Source organism: Drosophila erecta, unplaced genomic scaffold, assembly GCF_003286155.1.
Source record: "Drosophila erecta strain 14021-0224.00,06,07 unplaced genomic scaffold, DereRS2 tig00000021-arrow-pilon, whole genome shotgun sequence".
Classification (NCBI taxonomy): Eukaryota; Metazoa; Arthropoda; class Insecta; order Diptera; family Drosophilidae; genus Drosophila; species Drosophila erecta.
The window spans coordinates 21,936,170-21,956,061 of NW_020825198.1; the positions used below are offsets into that span (position 1 = coordinate 21,936,170).

General features: G+C 48.2%; 2 protein-coding genes across 2 annotated transcripts; both read left to right on the plus strand.

Annotated features, from left to right (window-relative positions):
- The first annotated feature begins 681 nt into the window (after nucleotides 1-681).
- On the plus strand, nucleotides 682-11,065 carry LOC6544029 (delta-1-pyrroline-5-carboxylate synthase). The gene is made up of 12 exons (XM_001973674.3): nucleotides 682-939; nucleotides 4,752-4,916; nucleotides 4,990-5,130; nucleotides 5,193-5,300; nucleotides 5,375-5,542; nucleotides 5,608-5,796; nucleotides 5,850-6,045; nucleotides 6,536-6,777; nucleotides 8,589-8,846; nucleotides 8,962-9,187; nucleotides 9,247-9,525; nucleotides 10,381-11,065. The coding sequence occupies exons 1-12, from the start codon at nucleotides 844-846 to the stop codon at nucleotides 10,641-10,643; spliced, it is 2,331 nt and encodes a 776-aa protein (XP_001973710.1). The 5' UTR covers nucleotides 682-843; the 3' UTR covers nucleotides 10,644-11,065.
- A 2,764-nt stretch (nucleotides 11,066-13,829) lies between these two features.
- LOC6544283 (actin, larval muscle) lies at nucleotides 13,830-15,634 on the plus strand. The gene is made up of 3 exons (XM_001973675.3): nucleotides 13,830-13,872; nucleotides 13,961-14,911; nucleotides 15,078-15,634. The coding sequence occupies exons 2-3, from the start codon at nucleotides 13,987-13,989 to the stop codon at nucleotides 15,281-15,283; spliced, it is 1,131 nt and encodes a 376-aa protein (XP_001973711.1). The 5' UTR covers nucleotides 13,830-13,872; nucleotides 13,961-13,986; the 3' UTR covers nucleotides 15,284-15,634.
- Nucleotides 15,635-19,892: the final 4,258 nt, after the last annotated feature.

Genomic DNA, 19,892 nt, shown 5'->3' on the forward strand with positions numbered 1-19,892 from the left:
GAAACAGCACAGGACTGGACACAACTATGCAGGGCCTGCACAAAGCTGCAACAAACTTTTTAAGTCACTTAATTATGAAAATAATTATGCGTTCGGGTGTCAGCAGGGCCTTTTGTCCAGACTGTTAGAAGAGCCAGCATTTCACAGGTCATCTGACAGTCGTTTCACTTATTACTGGTGCTATTATTAAATTAAATAATAATGCAGGTTGGTTGCAACTCTGTGTCTGTCAATTTGCGGGCACAAGGTCAATGGCTTTTCATCGAAGTAAGCAAGTTGACATTTCCAGCAGTTAATTAATATTTGTATCGCCTGTTTATTATGAGTATTTTTTCAGCGGTGGAGCTTCGCTCGAGTGGCAGAGATATTTGATTTTTAATTCACTGTGGAAAACACCAAGGTGCGTTTCGTTGAAGTGGATGGACTGTTTCAAGGGGTTTTCGTGTGATACCTTGCCTCGTCACTAGTCAAACGCACTGCCCCAATGACCTGGCAAACACCCAGTCGCAGATAAGCCCACTTTCCGCCGCCTGCTGCACATGATAAGGCCCCTGCTCTCCCCGGTTCAATGTTTGTCCCCGTCCGAGCAGCCGGAGAGTGATAGCTGCCTGACTGATAACATTTTGGGAGAGCCCGCCGCACACCAAATTTTAATCGCAATCGCAATGAGCGCTTACAATTACACATGTTTGCCCCACATTATCTCGACCAGCGACCAAGGCGGTCAGTCCTCAGTGGAATCGCCTCAGTAGAAATCGTCGGGCTTTGCGGTGCGGTTCCGAGCGCGTTCCGTGATTTGTAATAGCTCCTTAACAATACCTCCCCTCCAACTCGATTCCCAGAATGCTGCGAAACAGTTTCCACCTGGCCCAGAGCCTCCGAAACGGCTTTTCCAGAATCGCCTGGCGGGCGGTCAGCTCCCACGGACCCCGGCAGCCAGTGAGTGAGGTTTATATAACCGCAGTGCGAAGACAGTGATTTCACGATCGAATACCACGTCTGGTGCCAATGGAAAAGTTCTTGAATGCAAAGTCCGTCTCGGTGTTGTGGTGGTGTGAATGGACCTTTGGATGATCATCAATCCTTATCAGTTCTTTGTGCTTAGGTCAGGAGAATAATATGTTCAGCGAAATCGGTTGGAAAATGGAGTGGTTCGGAGTGGGAGTCGTTGTGGACATAGCCAATTGATAGGACTGTTTATTTTCAGTCTTCAGTCTCAGCTTACAACAAAAGGAAAATCCCATCATCAGAATCGCTGCATATAAAGGGAAAGAGTTAATGATCTGATCAAATAGATAATTGTTCTTCCCTACTAAACACACTATAAGAACACACACATCTGAACACACAAAGAACACTTTATATAAGCTATTAAAAAATTGACAGTATATTGAGCGATAAGGTCGATTAATGTACATTTCAGCGAAGAAATTTATGACAGCCCGAGTCATGACGACTGAACGTGATGCCATTGTCATGGGGCTTCTGGCTGCCCAGATACACAAAACCTCACGGAACTTCAGTGATGAGGAGCAAAAAGGGGCCCTTCCCAGTCTAGTGCTTTGTTTTGGTTGCATAAGCTCTCAACAGCTTCTGCTGGTTGAGGGATACCTATGCCTCCCTGCTTGCCCCTGAAAATTTTCCCTGGCACTTGTGTCTAATCAGAGCCCAATACTCACTATCGTGCGATTTTACTTTGGTTGTTTATGGTCGACCGACGACAGCTTGAGAGGGTATTGGAGTAACCCTAAACCCGACCATAAAATCGGGCAAATGAGCCATCGAAAGCGGGGAGTCAGGCTAATTGAATGAGCATTGGGCGAAGGACTCCCACTCATCGGAGCATTAAATCATTTACAGTTTCGGTTTGATTTCCACTGACATGAAAACCGGGCGAAGGTCGAGTTGTGGGGAGTGGGAAAAGTGCCCGACAAGCTGGTAAAATGTTGTCACAGCTTGACAGCTGTGGGTCAGCAAATGCAAAAACGTGTTCAAATAAATTCTAAAAGTGTAAATATTGTATTTGCTCACAACAAGAGCGTAAAAAGGGAAATCAGCAGTTGGGTGGCTGGCCTCACAATAAACTTAAAGCCCCTTTAAATATGCAACAACTCTGCTGAGCCTTGCCCTCAGGCAAGGACTGTGAGTGTGTCCTGCCTCCGGGCTCCTCCGGGCTCCTTCCCCACACGCCGCATATGGCATATGCATGTGTCCGACATCAGGCCCAGCCTTTGACTCTGGAAACGATTTGCCTAGGTCAGGGTCGTGGAGCCCCCCTTTGCCACACAGACACCCGCCCAACCCACTCCATTCCACACCATTCCCATGTGGCGCCACCTCCCGGTGGACTCACTTCATTTTGACACGTGTTGGCAGTTATGGCGCCTATGGTCCTGGTCTCGACTCTTTTCAAGCTGTGCGTGTGTGGGGCACATCATAAAAAGTCTGCCGAAGCGGGCGAGCTACCTTAGCCCGGCTATGAGATACCCTGCACTCGATGTTAGACTGAAAAAAATCGTTCTGTCGGTGTCCCGACTGGCAGTTCTGCCAGCTCATCCAAACACAAGGGCACATATTTCAAAAAGTGTTCCATTTGATGTAGCTCTTATTTGACCAGGAACAAAAGTGTTTTTATAATAGACTTCAGATACTCACTAAGAATGCCAAAGCATTCTCTCTGCATTTGCACTCACTTGGCATACCCGTTTGCACAACATTTATTGGGTATAAAAATCGCTTAGGAGCATTTCCTCAAAATCCAGTTAGAAATAACGGGCACATTAGGTTAAATGAATGCCCAATGCATTTGGCAATGTACCGATTCCAAAGAATGAAGTCTTTATTGGGGGTCCACCCCGCTGTACTTTATTACCCATTAGTGAGCTGTACTTCCAGGACTGTGAAGGCACATAAACCACAATTATTATTTACATTGCAGGGCAATTAATGGTAATATTATAACTAAATGAGGAACAGGGCCTAACCTTTTACTTCAACAAAAATAATGGGCAAAGTTTATATTTTTGTGCTGCGTTGACATCAGGCAAGTCTATAGGCTTAGCCTCAAGGCTTTTCGCATTGTATCTCGCAAAACCTGCATACTCTTTGGGTAATGGGTATGAAAATATAGTCCGTTTCACTTGCCATTGGTCAGTACTAGTAGTTTTAAATAACTCAAAACTTTCGCGTTACTATTCCGCTGTAGTATAAGTGCTCTCGCTCCCAATACACCCTTCTTCTTTTCGAGTACCAGGTATAGGCAAAACAAAAAACGCCGTGTAAACATGGAGCACTGGGGAACATGCGTGTAGCCCCTCAGAAGTGGCAGCCCGAAAGGGGCGACATCATGTCAGGGGATCCACTAACATCATTGCCGAACATCTGTCGAGGGCTGCGAGAGATCGGGAAGGTTGGGCCGGACTGTAGATAAGTGTGAAGCCCGCGAGGAGCCACAACTCAGCACGAGTGTGTGGCAGAAGCAGCCATAATTGCTCAGTAATTATACGGACTGTCATCGCATTTGACAGGCCTCAGACACGGGAGAGGGGGGGCAGAAGATGGGGCAGTGGATTCCGGTCACTATCTGCACTGCGATTAGAAAACAATCGAACTGGGAGCTGAGTTCCGAGGCCCGAGGCGACTCCCGTCCTTCGACTAATTGCATTCGGTATCGCGTATACGCCATGAGAGCCGGCGGAACAAAATTGGTTCCAGCGGTGCTTTTCAGCCAGACGCAGTCGTAAAATTTATTGGTCGCTGGGCTGTGGGATTTCTTTGCGATAGTGATAAAAAGTTGTTTTGAGATAAGACGCGGGCGAACAATTAAACGAAGTTAGCAAACAGGGCATTCGTGATTGTCGACGTTTGCTTTTATTGAGCTGCACTTGACACTTGCCATCAGAATTGTCTGACGAACATAACGAAATCAAAATATTTACGCCTCAATTTGAGTTGATTTTCCTGAAATAATTGACATGACAAACGCGACGAGTTCTACGTACAAAAAGCTCCCATTCGATGTTATTGCGCCTGAAAGGCAATCAAAGCCACCGCCCATCGCCCAAACAATCCGATGGAACTGGGGGAAAAAAGAAAGGAAAGCTAATAAAAATACTTTTGATTGATGGCCGAGCGAAGTGGGATGATGAGCTACAGCTGTTGGGGTAGGAAAACAAATTCGCTGCTTACTCGCTTGTTTTCTGAGCAGTTATCTCTTCAACGCGCTTATCTTAGCCTCTTTCTGTGAAGGCTAATTTGTTATTGTTTAGAAATTCGGCTGCATCTTCTTTTCGCTTTTTAATAATATACTCGCATTCACGGAGTGAATGCAGTTTAATCAGAGATATGATTACGTGCTAATGATCCAGTGCTGGAATTGTGCAATTCAATTAGCCGCAATTTAAAATAGATTATGCACTGCGTGCTGGACTAACTGACCTCTGGAACACACGCCGCTGGCTAAAAAACCAATTAACACACAACGATTATTAGAAATTCGAACAGAGCCACAAGGGAAACTCCCTTCATTGCAGTTTTCAGTTTTCAGTTCATTGATTACGAGCTGATTAGTTGCATTCGACGGGGACTGTTTAATTAATTGGATGGCCATTTATGCCTCGATTTGTTGTTTTTATGGCTTGCCCTGTTGCTGTCGCAATTTATGGCCTCTCAGCTCGATGGCTTGCCGATTGAGCCGATAAGACCGCAATTTGGCCCTGAACAAGATGCCTAATGTGCTCGACCTGTTTCAGCTGGTGTCGCCGGAGCGGCGCTTGGAAAAGGCACATCCCACCTTCACGGAAAGGAGTCAGTTGAAGTACGCCCGGCGGCTGGTGGTCAAGTTGGGCAGTGCAGTCATCACCCGAGAGGACAACCATGGACTAGCCCTCGGCCGCCTGGCGTCTATTGTGGAGCAGGTAAGGTCTACAAATCTGTTATGTCTTCAAACCCTATTATTACTTTACATTAATATGCTGGTAATTTCGATAGGTTGCCGAGTGCCATTTGGAGGGACGCGAGGTGATGATGGTCACCAGCGGAGCGGTGGCCTTCGGCAAGCAGAAGCTCGCCCAGGAGCTGCTCATGTCGCTGTCCATGCGCGAGACCCTGAACCCAAAAGACAGCAAGGAGGTATCTGCTGGAATTGGCCAAGTTTGCGGGAATATTCAAATGTTTTGCTCCTTCCCAATTAGTTCGACGGCGCCACGCTGGAGCCGCGAGCGGCGGCTGCGGTGGGTCAGTCGGGTCTGATGTCCCTGTACGATGCGATGTTTGCCCAGTACGGCGTCAAGATAGCCCAGGTGAGCCCTGAAGCACATCCAGCAGCTAATTAGAACACACAGATTTAAACGGGATGATGGCTGTTGGGGCTTAGGTGCTGGTGACCAAGCCGGACTTCTACAACGAGGAGACACGCAACAATCTCTTCTGCACGCTCTCCGAATTAATTAGCCTGAATATTGTGCCAATCATAAATACTAACGACGCCGTCTCCCCGCCGATGTTCATACGTGACGACGAGCCAGCCGGCGGAGCCAGGAGGGTGAGTTGGAGGCCGGTTGGATGCAGAGAGGCCGACCCGTTGTGTTACCAGGTCCTTTGTTCCAGGGCATTCCCATTAAGGACAACGACAGCTTGTCGGCCATGCTGGCCGCCGAGGTGCAGGCGGATCTGCTAATCCTGATGTCGGACGTCGATGGTATCTACAACAAGCCGCCGTGGGAGGACGGGGCCAAGCTGATGCACACCTACACCAGCGACGACAGCAACAGCATCGAGTTCGGAAAAAAGTCAAAGGTAATTCAGCCTCGTCCTCTGTGCTCTTAACCCACTTATCCGAACACCCACAGATGGGCACTGGCGGCATGGACTCCAAGGTGAAGGCGGCCACCTGGGCCCTGGACCGGGGTGTCAGCGTGGTCATCTGCAACGGAATGCAGGAGAAGGCCATCAAGACCATAATTGGCGGCCGGAAGGTGGGCACCTTCTTCACGGAGGCCACCGAGAGCGCCAATGCAGTGCCCGTCGAGGTGATGGCCGAGAACGGTAAGTGGACCGCAGGGCGAATGGCTTGCGAGTGTAGGACGAAAGGATAATAGCGGAGAATGATGTGGATGCCAGACAATGAAAAGAGGTTTAGCAAGGCCTTTAAGCTCTCCAGTTGGGCGCATAATTAGCGGTTTTGCGAACGGGCTCCACCACGCCGATGGCCAATCATCGGAAACGGAGTCCTAAGCCGCATCCAGCTCATGCAGATAGTAACGTTTAGTGGCGGCCAAGTTGCAGGATGCGGAGGGAGAGTGACAAGGCTAATGGTTATAGGAAGGATAAGAAGGAGGAGCATGCAGCCGGGTTGGCAAAAGTGGAAAGTGGGTCAGCCAGAACTGGATCCTAGGTGCTGCTGTTGCTATTTCGAGGCGGCTCAAATGAATTTAATTGTTATTAAGGCTAACTGCAGCAGCTGGGCGAAAGTGCCTGTTAATTAGGCGGATGCAACTTGTTGTACCAGACTTACCCCGTGTTCCTTTGCTTTCAGCGCGAACCGGGAGTCGCCAGATGCAGGCCCTCACGCCCGCCCAGAGGGCCAGTGCTGTCAACACCCTGGCCGATCTGCTGGTGAGCCGCGAGAAGTTCATCCTGGACGCCAATGCCAAGGACCTGGCCGAAGCCCAGAAGAGCGGACTGGCCAAGCCGCTGCTGTCGCGGCTCTCACTTAACCCGGCCAAGCTAAGGAACCTCTCCGTTGGCCTGAAGCAAATCGCCGAGGACAGTCACAAGGTAGGAGAACTTAATTACTGGCCACTTTCCCGAGTGGTGGCCAAGGGAGCAGCTGAGTTCGAGCAAATTGCATTTGTTGCAGTGTCCAAAAGTCAGCCCCAAATTGAGTTAACCCTGGGCTGGGATTTGTCTGCCTGCAAGATGGCAAAATAGCAAAATAGCAAAATAGCAAAATAGCAGACTAGCAAACTGGCAAAATGGCTATTTCTTGAGCTGCAACAAAGACGGACTTGGGGAGCCATATGCAGTTTCCAAACCCTAACAGCATTATGAAATCTCCGAGCAATTTTACACTTCAACAAAAATTGACACCCCAGTCAGAAGCGATGCTCGACCTGCTGGTGACCTAACCAATCCGCCCGGGAAGTAGCCACCGGAGCAGCCCTAAATGCCCGGAAGTTTGGGAAGTTTGGGGCGGCAGCTAAGTAAGTGGAAGATAAAAGACAGTTTCTTGTATGCGCACTCGTTTGGTGTCTTGCCAGTGACATTAGCCCGCATCCTGGTCCTGTTTCTGGTCCTGGCCCTGGCCCTTACCCCGCCCGCATCCCCTTTCGGTGCAGACTGAGTTGATCGAATATCGCTCGGGAGGCATGGGGCTTGGTTATCCGGGGGCTTGCGTTCGGTCCTCCCAAGCCAACCGTTTTATTGGATGTGATTGTGCGGAAACGCAGAAAGTTTTCCTTCATGTTTTTCTCTAGAAAAAAGTTTTCCGTTCCGGCGGGGGCGGCTGGCGGAGCTGGGACATGAGTTTATTGTAAAAATGGCAAGCGAAATTGTGACACAAAATGGCGGCAGCGTGGAAAATCATAAAAAGGCGAGCGCGCACACACTCATACAGAAACGGACTGGGAATACTGAAAAACCATAACGCACTCAATAAACGTCGCTCGGATGGCGAAAAGTGTTGTTTGTTTTTTGGCCCTCTTTTTGTCCTTTATTATCCTGCGACAAACAAATGCCACGGACATTGTTTGGCCTCTGGTCCACAGAAACCTTCGAAAGTTTGATAGGTGAGTGTCCTGGCAGCGCTTCAGTTTTCAATTCCACGGGCTACTTACGCACCGCATGAAAAGTTTTAATGTCCAATAAATACTGAATAATTTAACAGTGTAAGGAGGGGTCATTTTGGAAATACTGAAATTGCTAAGGTGTAAAGCAATTTCAAACTGCCTTGCATCATTTTACTTAAGCTCGGAGTTATCCAATTGTGCCTTGCAAATATAATTTAAAGTTTGACATCCTGCAGTGCCGGAGTCAATAATAATGGCCGTATAACCAAATTTACCCAGCGCATGAATCGAGTTTAATGGCTAAGCCAGAGCTGGAGGACGACTCCATCAGGATGCATCCCCGGCTCCACGCTATGTAAACAAGGCCAGCCAACTGCTTTCAGCAGACGTCCAGCCCAGAGCAACCCGCAATCTTTTTATGTTATCTGCAGCCAATTTTCTAGAGATTTTTCACGACGACAGGCGGAGGCAGGAGGAGGAGGGGGCCGCCCTCTCAAGGGGCGGGTCAGCAGAAGTGCGGGGGCGTTGGACAGCAGGCCATTAAAAATAAATAAAGATTACGAGGCGCTGAGCGACTTGATTTATGTAACGCCTCAAAATGGACGCCGGGGAATCGAGTTGCGATGGGAGGAGCAGCCTTCTGAAACTGTCGCATAAATATCGAGTTATTTTTATGGCCCGTTCCCACATGGCGTATGCGTTATGCGATTTATGCTGACTTGTGAACTGCCGCTCCCGCCCCAATAATAATTTATATCCCTCATTCCGTATCCACCGGACTTTCTTTTCCTTTGCATGCAGAATGTTGGCCGTGTTCTGCGACGCACCCGCCTTGCGGATCAGCTGGAGCTCAAACAGGTCACCGTGCCCATAGGCGTCCTGCTGGTCATCTTTGAGTCCCGGCCAGACTCGCTGCCCCAGGTGGCCGCCTTGGCAATGGCCTCGGCCAACGGACTGCTACTCAAGGGCGGCAAGGAGGCGGCGCACAGCAACAAGGCTCTGATGGAACTGGTCAAGGAGGCGCTGGCCACCGTGGGAGCGGAGCACGCCGTGTCACTGGTGAGTTCAGTTGGGACTGAGACAAAGGCAGTCGTTTATGTCTGCTTAAGCTTCGAATTAGAACTATTAGTGTTAACATTTCGCAAGATCTTTGAGGTTTGCTTCTGCTTTAAAGGTTTCCACGCGCGAGGAGATCAGCGATCTGCTGTCCATGGAGAACCACATCGACCTGATCATCCCGCGCGGCTCCTCCGACCTGGTGCGCAGCATCCAGCAGCAGTCGCTGCACATCCCCGTTCTGGGCCACGCCGAAGGCGTCTGCCACGTCTACATCGACAGGGATGCGGATCTGCAGAAGGCGCTGCGCATCGCACGCGACGCGAAGTGCGACTATCCGGCTGGTAGGCCCCCAACCACTCAATTGACCCAGAAAGCCAGCTGCAGCTGTCCCTCCTTTCAGCCTGCAACGCCATGGAGACCCTGCTGATCCACGAGGACCTGATGAGTGGCGCCATCTTCGGCGATGTCTGCAACATGCTGAAACGCGAGGGCGTCAAAATCTATGCCGGACCCCGGCTGAACCAGCAGCTGACCTTTGGCCCGCCGGCGGCCAAGAGCCTGAAGCATGAGTACGGCGCCCTCGAGTGCTGCATAGAGGTGGTGCCCAGCCTGGACGAGGCCATTAATCACATCCATACGTACGGCAGCAGCCACACGGATGTCATCGTAACGGAAAATGGTAACGAAATGTGGGAAAATGGAAAATTAATTTCGATTGCCGGCAGTCGAAGCTGAAAAATGGCGCCCCCTTTTGGACCTTGTTGCGCTCATTCCATTCCGGTCTGATTTGGGCTTTGTGGGCTAATGAGCATTGGTAATAGTAATGGCTTGGAATCGCTGGCTGCGGGGGAGAGGGAAGAAGGTCAAAATGTTGTATGCGAAATAGGTTACCTATCTATTTGTATCTAACATATGAGACCACCAGTGCACCAGTGCCATTTGTGCACCAAAATTGGGACAAATTGTATGAATAATACGATAATACATCCCGTTCATCCGCTCATAAAACTCCTTAGTGTATCCGCTCATAGGAACTTCCTTTGCATTTTTATTATTTCTCATCACAATGCTAACAACACGGCAATGCCAAGTTAATATTTAAATTTGCTCCCAAGAATTCCTGTTTTTATTTTAAATGCCAGTGCTTACTAAAGCGCACACTTTCGTGCGGGGAAGGCATGACCTCTCCGTACCGTTAGCAGTAATTCAATTTAGCCCTCAATGCCATGCAGCCATGCACTTCTCCAGCGATTCAGCCATTCCGACTTGAAACCGAAACCAAACCGAATCCTAATTCAAGTCGGCCAAGTTTAGCGTGCAACTTGCGCATGCATGCATTCTCAGCCAGTCCCCATCCCGCGCAGCTCGCCACAACAAATTTAAATCATTTGGGAAATTAATTTTATTCAACACTTATTCCCTGCCGCACTGCCACACTGCCGCACTGCCACACTGCCACAATTTGTGCAGTTTCTAAATTTCCACACACACACTCACCTCCGCCCTCCACTTCCACATCCATTTCCATTTGCAGACGCGGCGGCCAAGCAGTTCCTGGGCAGCGTGGACAGCGCCTGTGTGTTCCACAACGCCAGCTCCCGGTTCGCGGACGGCTTCCGGTTCGGGCTTGGCGCCGAGGTGGGCATCTCCACCGCCCGGATCCACGCCCGCGGGCCAGTGGGCGTGGAGGGGCTGCTGACCACCAAGTGGATTCTCGAGGGCCAGGACCACGCCGCCGCGGACTTCGCCGAGGGAGGTGGCCGCACGTGGCTGCACGAGACCCTGCCGCTGGACTAAATAACCTTACACTGCACTGTACTTAGATGTAGCATACCGAATCGCGTTCCGAAGTAGATTGTTTTTCGTCATCTCTTAGAGGAATGCATTTTGAGCGAAGGGTAATTACTGGGGAAAGGTGGATACGGAACGGATACGGATACGGATCTGGATGAGGTTGAACATGAGCACGGGGATGTGCAGCTCCGATGACAGCTGCCGCTGCCATCGCGGCCACATGGGATATATTAATTTGAGTGAAAAATATTTGCCGAGACAACTTGTGTAATTAATAAAGTGGGGGGAGCGACTGGGGGGCAGGTTTATAAAACTGTCAGTCCTTGTCTTGGGCCCGCAAAGTTTCCAGCGAAAGTTGCGCCCTGCAGATGGAGGATAAAGGAAAATAAAATTAACTGGAAGAAGCTCGAGGAATGGCGCTTTAAGTTTCAATCTTTCACTGGGGAAAGCACTGTGCATAAAGGCGAATTCCTATTACAAATCATAAATTAGCCATGGAACGTGAAATGCAGCTATGCACAGTTCTGCTCCCCGGCTGCTCGGAGGCGCCTCTAGCGTGGAATGCAGCCGCGCGGCAAGTACAAGTATTTTAATTTTTCTGTGCACTGGGGCAAGTTTCTTAGGCCAGGTCAACTCCTCGCTTTTATACAAAACTTTTGGCATTGCGTGCTGGCCGGAGGAGCCGTAGAAGGAGCCGCAGGTGGAGCTGTGGACGGGCCACCAAAGGTGGCTCTTCCGTTCTGTCAACGCGCCAACTTTTTCGCCGAATTTTCTGTTTGAAACTTCAGGCTAAATTGATGTTGGGGTCAGCCACTAAGGGCGCAAGGGAAGATTGAGCAGTATCCAAAACGCAGAGTGAAAGTAAAGCGTGTTATATATAATTTTATTCATTAAATCAACTTTTCATTACCAAAAATGTAAATCCAAATTGCTCCAGAGCGGAAGATGCCTTAATTTGAAGACGATTTTTCAAAGAATGTGTTTTGGATTTCCAAAAATGCCACTTTTATATTTTGTTTTAACAGTTTGCTTCTAAGCTCTTCAATAAAGATAACTAAAATGTGGCAGGATTACGGCTTGACTTCTGGGATTTCCAAAAAGCTCACTCTTATGACTTACTAAACTCTGATTACAGAAAACATCAGATCGTACACTGATTAGAAATATTACCTGCCCACCAATCGATCTGATCCCATGCCGCACTCAACTAGGAACTGCAAAAGTTGCAACATATCGCAGTATTTACCACTCCACCACCCCAAGTTGTGGTTATCTACTGGGTCGGAGAAACCACGAGTTTTACCTCTTTCAACCGCTTGACGCGCGTACGGACAATGATACGTGGATGTGGTCCGTACCTGATCCGCAGGGCGGTCACGTACTGCTCCGCAGTTGGCGAGTCCTCGGCAAAGTTAAGGGAGCAAAGTTGGAGCTCGGAAGTTTGCCCATTTGGGGAATGCCCGCGGAATGCACTTTCCGCAGTGGAGGCAGTGAAAGAGCTCCTCGGATGGGGAACTCTTAATTAGAATAGCGGACATTAATCTAGTGGCTAATGCCACGATGAGATCGACGATATCGGTGGACAGGCGCAAAATTGCTGTTGGCCGCATGCAGCCGTACCGCTGGCCCCACCACTTCCCTCCGTGCCCCCCGGGCTAAACCCATTTGATTCTATTTTTCAATTTGATTTCAATGAAATCCACACGACAGCGTCAACATTTATAACATGCATAAACGCAAGTGCTTTGGCTGCATTTTTGAGTGTGACAACATTCGGGCCACACCATCTATGGACTGAGTGGGGCCCGCAGAGCATTGGCACCAATTTCTCTTACTCGGGCAGGGAAAAGCTGCCTACAAGACCGAGAACAAGATCTAGAGGGAAAGGCTGGCACTGCATTGCATTGTTCACGGGCTGTTCTTGTTGCTGCCGCCGCCGTTTTGCGGGGGTTTATTTATATAAAAACTTAAAAATATATCTACAGATGCCTATACAAGTCCTGGCGCATATTTTGATATGTTCTCTCCTCTGTTCTTTGTCGAAGTCATAGCAAAGTTGGCAGCCAGAGATTATTTAGCGAAAACGAAATGAAACTAAGTGATGAATGGTTTTTGGGTATGGAGCAAATTGAATACTCTGAACGAGCGCAAAATCCATATAATGCTCCGACTAATAAGACCTAAGCCCTTTTTGATGGAAATAAATTATTGTCTCAAAAACGGAGACCTTCAATCGAAGCTCGTTGGATAAATCCATCTGTTGGCTTTGTTTTAGCACATTCAGTCATTGAATGATTCATTTAAAGATCATTAGAGTCCAATTTTGTTATTCTTATATATTTCTATAAAATATATGTATTATATATTTTTAATAGTATTGCCTATTTGATAACGTACTACCCCAAAACCAGCGTTCTACAATTTCAAGGGCTTTAAGATCATTAGATTAACAACTCTAATGATCTTAAAGCCCTTGAAATTATTCGTTATTGTTATATATTTCTATAAAATATAAATATTATATTTTTTTAATAGTATTGTCTATTTGATAACGTACTACCCCAAAACCAGTGCTACAATTTTAAGGGCTTTAAGATCATTAGAGTTGCCAATTTCGTTATTGTTATATATTTCTGTAAAATATATATTGTATATATTTTTAATAGTATTGCCTATTTGATAACGTACTACCCCAAAACCAGTGTTCTACAATTTTAAGGGCTTAGGCCACTTCAGTATAACAAGTAGTCAGTAGTCATAAAAAATTGTCTATTGTTTTTTGATTTGCTAACAATTGGGAAGCAGGACGACGTTATGTTCCCCAATTTCCCAACATAGACTTAAATCGGTTTTTGACCTAGGACTGGCCAAAATCCATTAGCTTTTATTTGGCTGTTCCAAGCTGGCGTTAGCCCAGAACCAATGCTCTTCAATTCATAATCCCACTTGTTGGCGTAGGCGCAATACCCGAAATCAGAAGACTTTAGTGAAACCGAAATGATGTGCATCCGACCCTCCGGTTCGCCACCCTCCGCGGGAACGGCTGATCCCCAGCCGGCGTAGCATATCGCGGAATTCATCAACATGTTACTAGATGAACAATGGTTCAAGATGACAGGGACATGGGCGTCGGGCCGGCGGACCGGCGGGCCGGGACAGAACTTATTTAAATGCAGCTGCCGGAGCGCAGAACGAATCACTCTGATCGCTGTCGCTGTTGGATTTACACGTCGTGAGTGTCGCCCTGTCCGCCCATCCGAAATCCGTAGTCCGTAATCGTAATCCGTATAAGGGATAACCCTCTGTCTGTATCCTTGTAGTGCCGCCCGCACCGAACTAACCAAACATGTGTGACGAAGAAGCATCAGCCCTGGTCGTGGACAACGGCTCCGGCATGTGCAAGGCCGGATTCGCCGGAGACGACGCGCCCCGCGCCGTATTCCCCTCGATCGTGGGCCGACCCCGTCACCAGGGCGTGATGGTGGGCATGGGTCAGAAGGACTGCTATGTGGGCGACGAGGCGCAGAGCAAGCGCGGTATCCTGTCGCTGAAGTACCCCATCGAGCACGGCATCATCACCAATTGGGATGACATGGAAAAGGTCTGGCACCACACCTTCTACAACGAGCTGCGTGTGGCCCCCGAGGAGCACCCCGTCCTGCTGACCGAGGCTCCCCTAAACCCCAAGGCCAACCGCGAGAAGATGACCCAAATCATGTTCGAGACCTTCAACTCCCCGGCCATGTACGTGGCCATCCAGGCCGTGCTCTCCCTGTACGCCTCCGGCCGTACTACTGGCATCGTCCTGGACTCTGGTGACGGTGTCTCCCACACCGTGCCCATCTATGAGGGCTATGCCCTGCCCCACGCCATCCTGCGTCTGGATCTGGCCGGTCGCGATCTGACCGACTACCTGATGAAGATCCTCACCGAGCGCGGCTACAGCTTCACCACCACCGCCGAGCGTGAGATTGTGCGCGACATCAAGGAGAAGCTGTGCTATGTCGCCCTGGACTTCGAGCAGGAGATGGCCACCGCCGCCGCCTCCACCTCCCTGGAGAAGTCCTACGAACTTCCCGATGGCCAGGTGATCACCATCGGCAACGAGCGCTTCCGCACACCGGAGGCCCTCTTCCAGCCCTCGTTCCTGGGCATGGAGTCCTGCGGCATCCACGAGACCGTCTACCAGTCCATCATGAAGTGCGATGTGGACATCCGTAAGGATTTGTATGCCAACAACGTGCTGTCCGGCGGCACCACCATGTATCCAGGTGCGTAGTCCACATTTCAAGTTGAGAATTAATGCCACTTAGGGAATGAGAGAAATTCAAAGTGATTTATTAAATGCACGCTATTATTGTAATGCCATGTAATGACTGCATCAAAGCTCCTCGGTTCTCTAGCACCCCTAATGGATTCTATTTCTGACCTCTTCAGGTATCGCTGATCGTATGCAGAAGGAAATCACCGCACTAGCCCCATCTACCATCAAGATCAAGATTATCGCCCCTCCCGAGCGCAAGTACTCCGTCTGGATCGGTGGCTCCATCCTGGCCTCGCTGTCCACCTTCCAGCAGATGTGGATCTCCAAGCAGGAATACGACGAGTCCGGACCCGGCATCGTCCACCGCAAGTGCTTCTAAGCACCTTAGCCACCAACCAGATCAACATCTCCTCGAGCGCGGACCTGGTGTTTGTCTCCAGCGTAAGACATCCGACCAGGCAACGGCGCCAAGGATGAGGGCGCAGTTCAGTGAAAAGTATCTTTAAATTACATTTAGTTGATGAAGAAGTTTTAACATAGATAGAGAGAACAAGAGAAGGAGACGAGAAAAGACCGGAAACGAGCGGCAACGCCTTCTTTTTTATTATCATTGCTATTTTTATTTGATTTGACTCAGAATTTGTACTGCTTGACTCGCTTGCCAGCGCGTAAAGTGTCCAAAACAATCTGTTGTACGTACAATAAAAACCAATAACCCATGTGAATCGAATCCAAGTCGAGCGTCACAAGAGGAGCAGGAATGCGTGCTGGGGAAACTTTTCTAATTAGGCCTCGGCGAATGTCAATCAGGCACTTGGCCGGCACAAACTTTTATTCTCGAACAGCTGGCTTGGCAATCCCAGCACGGGTATCTATATCTGTATCTATATCTATATCTGTTTCTGTGTATCTGTATCCCTGCATGCTCGTCTGTCACTTTTCCACCAACCCAGATGGATTGCCCACACGCGGCGAGGTTCCGAGGCTCCAGAATGACTTCTGGAGGACAGAAGTCGGAAATACAAGGAGCAGCGACAGTCTTAACTGGCGCCCAACTGCTCACAGAACTTTCCGCTAACATAAATGTTTGTGATCAACTTTTGGCTGCAAACTTTTCAGGTTTTGCCAAACTATGCATAAACCAGGTGCCAAAAACGGTTGCTTAATTAGTTAGGGCCAAACTTGCAGGAGTCGCCCAAGAAGAGAGTCTAACCTGGTTTGTTTTTTGGATGTTTGCTAAGTCGTCAGCAGCTCGCAAACTCTTTTTATGACTTGAGAACAACACTTGCACTACCGATGTTTTTTCAGCACACAACTCTTGTCCCAAATAAATGTCAGCTCACTGATGATTTCAGAGATGCAGTGCTGGGGCTTCTGGCACGTGCAGATATCAATTGGCCCATGCAACTGAACCTTTGTTCCGCAGTCCCTGCACCAATGCCTGTCTATTGGTTATTCGGGCCAAGTGCGGTTCATTATCCGCCGCCCAGCCGGGGATCGCGGAAACAGGGAAATTAGTGCCGCCCGTTGGCATACAACTAATTGTTTGCCGGGCTGGGTGGTCCGAAGTGATTGCAGGGGCCTGACTGGGAATCGCTACTCAATCAATCAGTGGACGCAGCAGGTCAGCAAATTTGGCCATAAAGCCCTACAACTGAGGGGTTGAAAGGGTTACGAAGCTAGCGGCTAGTGGGTCGATTTGGGCCACACTCAGAGAACTCACTAAAACGGACTTTTTTGATTCCTGAAAATCTTTACATTTGGAAAGAAATATATTTCCGTGCATTAGTTAACTTCTGTTTGGAAGAACAATTCCCAGATAGCTTAATAAAAAGTGGGGATGAATTCGAGCTGGCACCTTAACTTCTCTTAGTGCAGGATATCAGACGATCGATCAGTGGTCTGAAATCCGTTCTCTGGCCTCGTATTGTTATGTTTGCAGCACTTGTCTGTACATCAAATTGAATTTAATTACAGGCCGGCCAGAGTTTTCGTTATTCCCATCCTTAGAGTAATCCTGCGTCGATTGTTTGTTTGTCTGTCGGCTTCAGCTTGCGGAAATTGTTTTGCATTTTGCATTGCTGCCATTGCAATTGCAACTGCAACACCGAGCTGCAAGTTCTGTGCGCCCTGTTTATTTTATGCTAATTTAATGCACTCGCCCTATCAGCCGCCCCATTGATACCATTATAATTTGGTGTTAATTCCGAAGGCAAATACTTCAATGTATTTGCCATTTTCATTATGCAGATTTGCCCAGGCGCAAAGCAAACAAGCTGGAATTAAAGCCCAAAGTTAACGAGTTATCTTTCGTCTGCTGTGCGCCAGGGGCGTGAGTTGTGGAGGGAATCAGTTGGGAGGCCCACAAAAACTTGGACTTGATGGTCGATGGTTTTGACAAGCTAACAAATTGTTTTCCCTGGCTGGAGGTGCACCACATGCGGACAGGAAATTAATAAAGAAAAGGGCTCCACCACGACTCCAGCCCCCTCAATCTTCATCAGCCTAGGCGCTTTTCCTTACATCCTGCTGGCCACCTAATGGTCCTCCTCCTCATCCTTTGAACTTAACTGACCGCAGCAGATCTCGTAATTGAGGCGACTCTATCAGCATCGTGGCCATCACCATCAATTTCGCAGACTGCTGCAAATTTAAATTTATATGCCAAATGGCTGCCACTGACACGCTCAAAAAAGGGGAAAACTTTAGCACGCTTACATTCGCTGTCTTAGCTGATAGTAATTTGAACATGGATTCAATTAATGCCCAGCAGCTGCAGGTGGGTTTTATATCCTCGAAGAAGAAGAATTGCTGGAGAGCGGTCGCCAAAGTGTCAAAGTTGAGCGATGCAGACAAGCACAAAATCGACATTGATTCATTGCCGAGCTGCTAAGGTCGCCATTCAAGTTAATTCGCATACTTGTATGTCTGGTGATGGATAATAATAAAAACCGATTCAGGGCAATATTAATGCAGTATATGAAGACCAAGTGCTACCAAAATAATTCATATCATTTCTTTAGCAAAGATTGTTTTAATTAATAGCAGAGCAATTATGGTGCACGTCATTTTAAAGGTTCTAATGGACCTAAAATGAATTCAGAAAAAGTTCTTCAAAAATCCCCATATTTACCATAAATATCATTAGCAGTTTCATTCCACACAAAAATATTGTTTCGCCCTGCTTCCGCGAAATGATGAATACTCACATCCTGCCAATGTATCCCTGCAGGATTCTGCACCCTTCATTCATTCTGCGTGGGCAGGTTTGGGCTTAGGTCCCATGATGCGATTATCGCATCTTTGTCAGCGCAGCTTTGGCAGGAGCAACAGGAACAGCATGAGACAGCAAAAACAATCTGTAAAATACGAGTGTTCTTTCGCTTTTACTTTTTTTGAGACAGAGATGGAAGGCAGCAAGAGACTTGTGCTCAGTACCTAGGAGGTACGAGATTGAATTCATTTTACAGTGCCTACGGATGCATCAAGTATCCGGGATCTAGGGACATGATTCATTGGCTAAAATCGTTAGGAATGTAATCAAAAAGTGCACAATGAATTACACCTACCCATTTATAATTAAGATTCACATTCATTCTGAAACTTGATTGTATTTTTAAGATTTGCATTATTTGATAAATTGTCCTTCTTTGCAGAGATAACTATACCTTCTCATCACCGTGCACAACTACGGGTTCCCTCACTCCGCCGGAAGCAAGGGTTTCATAAACATTTCTGGCGAAGCCGGGATACCAGACATTGGAGTCCACTTTTCGCTGCCTGGCAACGTGAAATCCTTTCTCCCCTGGACAACATTCCCGCACCGCGAAGCTTCAGTGCGTCCTTCTAATTCAATTAATAGTTGCTCGCAATTAAGTGCAGTGATTATTGAAAAAGAGGAAAAGGCATTACAATAAAAGGCATGCCGGTGGAGGTGGTGGCAGGCACCTACTCCACCCACCTTCGCAGTGATGCGGAGAATGCCAACCGAGATTAAAGCGAGCCACAGAGGAGGACGGGAAAGGGCCGGGAAAATGGCAAAAAGAAAGCGAGTATCGAGTATGTGAAAGCGGTCGGGTTTTTAATGCCCATCCTTCGGCATAAGCTTAATGCCGATTCGAGGGATTCCGCTGAAGCTCAAGCGATGATGCGATGAGTGCAACTCGAGTGCTCGAGCATACATAATTACCAGACCGGAGGACAGAATGGCGGCTAAATGGGGCAAGCTGACTGAGGCAGTTGTTCCATCATCGGGCGCTCCAGCTTTAATTACCATAAAGTTGGCATTCTCAGCTATGCTGCGACGGAAATTCAAATACGCTAAATCGTAAAAGGGAAGTGCCCCCCATAAGTCAGTATGGCTCCTGGTTTCCGGCTGTCAACAGCTGCTCGACTTTGGCAGAAACAATTTGCATAAGGAGTAGGCGCCTCCAGCTTGCGGGTCCTTAGAGGTTAGCCTCCGCGCCAAGGGATTTTTTCCAATAAGACTGCTCCCATATGCAGGTGAGTCGGGTGGACTGCTCTATCGAGGGTATTTCATGCTGAGCAGCTGCTATTTATGGGATTGTAATTCAGTGGGGAGGGCAGACAACTTTCGGTATAAAAAATGTCTCGATAAAAAGTCGATAAACAAGAAAGTTGGGAACCTACGTGGGTGAGTTCATTAAAATGTTTGCGATTCGTTATTTTTCCAGAAACTCTGGTTACAAATCTCCCATTTGTAGGCAAACTGACGCTTTAACTTGTGCGTTGTCATATGAAAACATACGCAAGAGTTTCCGGGACAACTAGACCAGAAGCAGAAGCTGTCCCGACCTTAATTTTCATGATTATCGTGCTAAAAATTTGGCCATGAATTCGCTTAGTTGCTCGGCTTGCATGCGCAGGCAGCAAACTATTTTCATTTGCTAGTCGAACAAAGCCACAAACGGGTGGGCAGAGGGCTTGGCCACTGCCAACGCCAATAAAAAGTTTCGGGCTTAAACCGC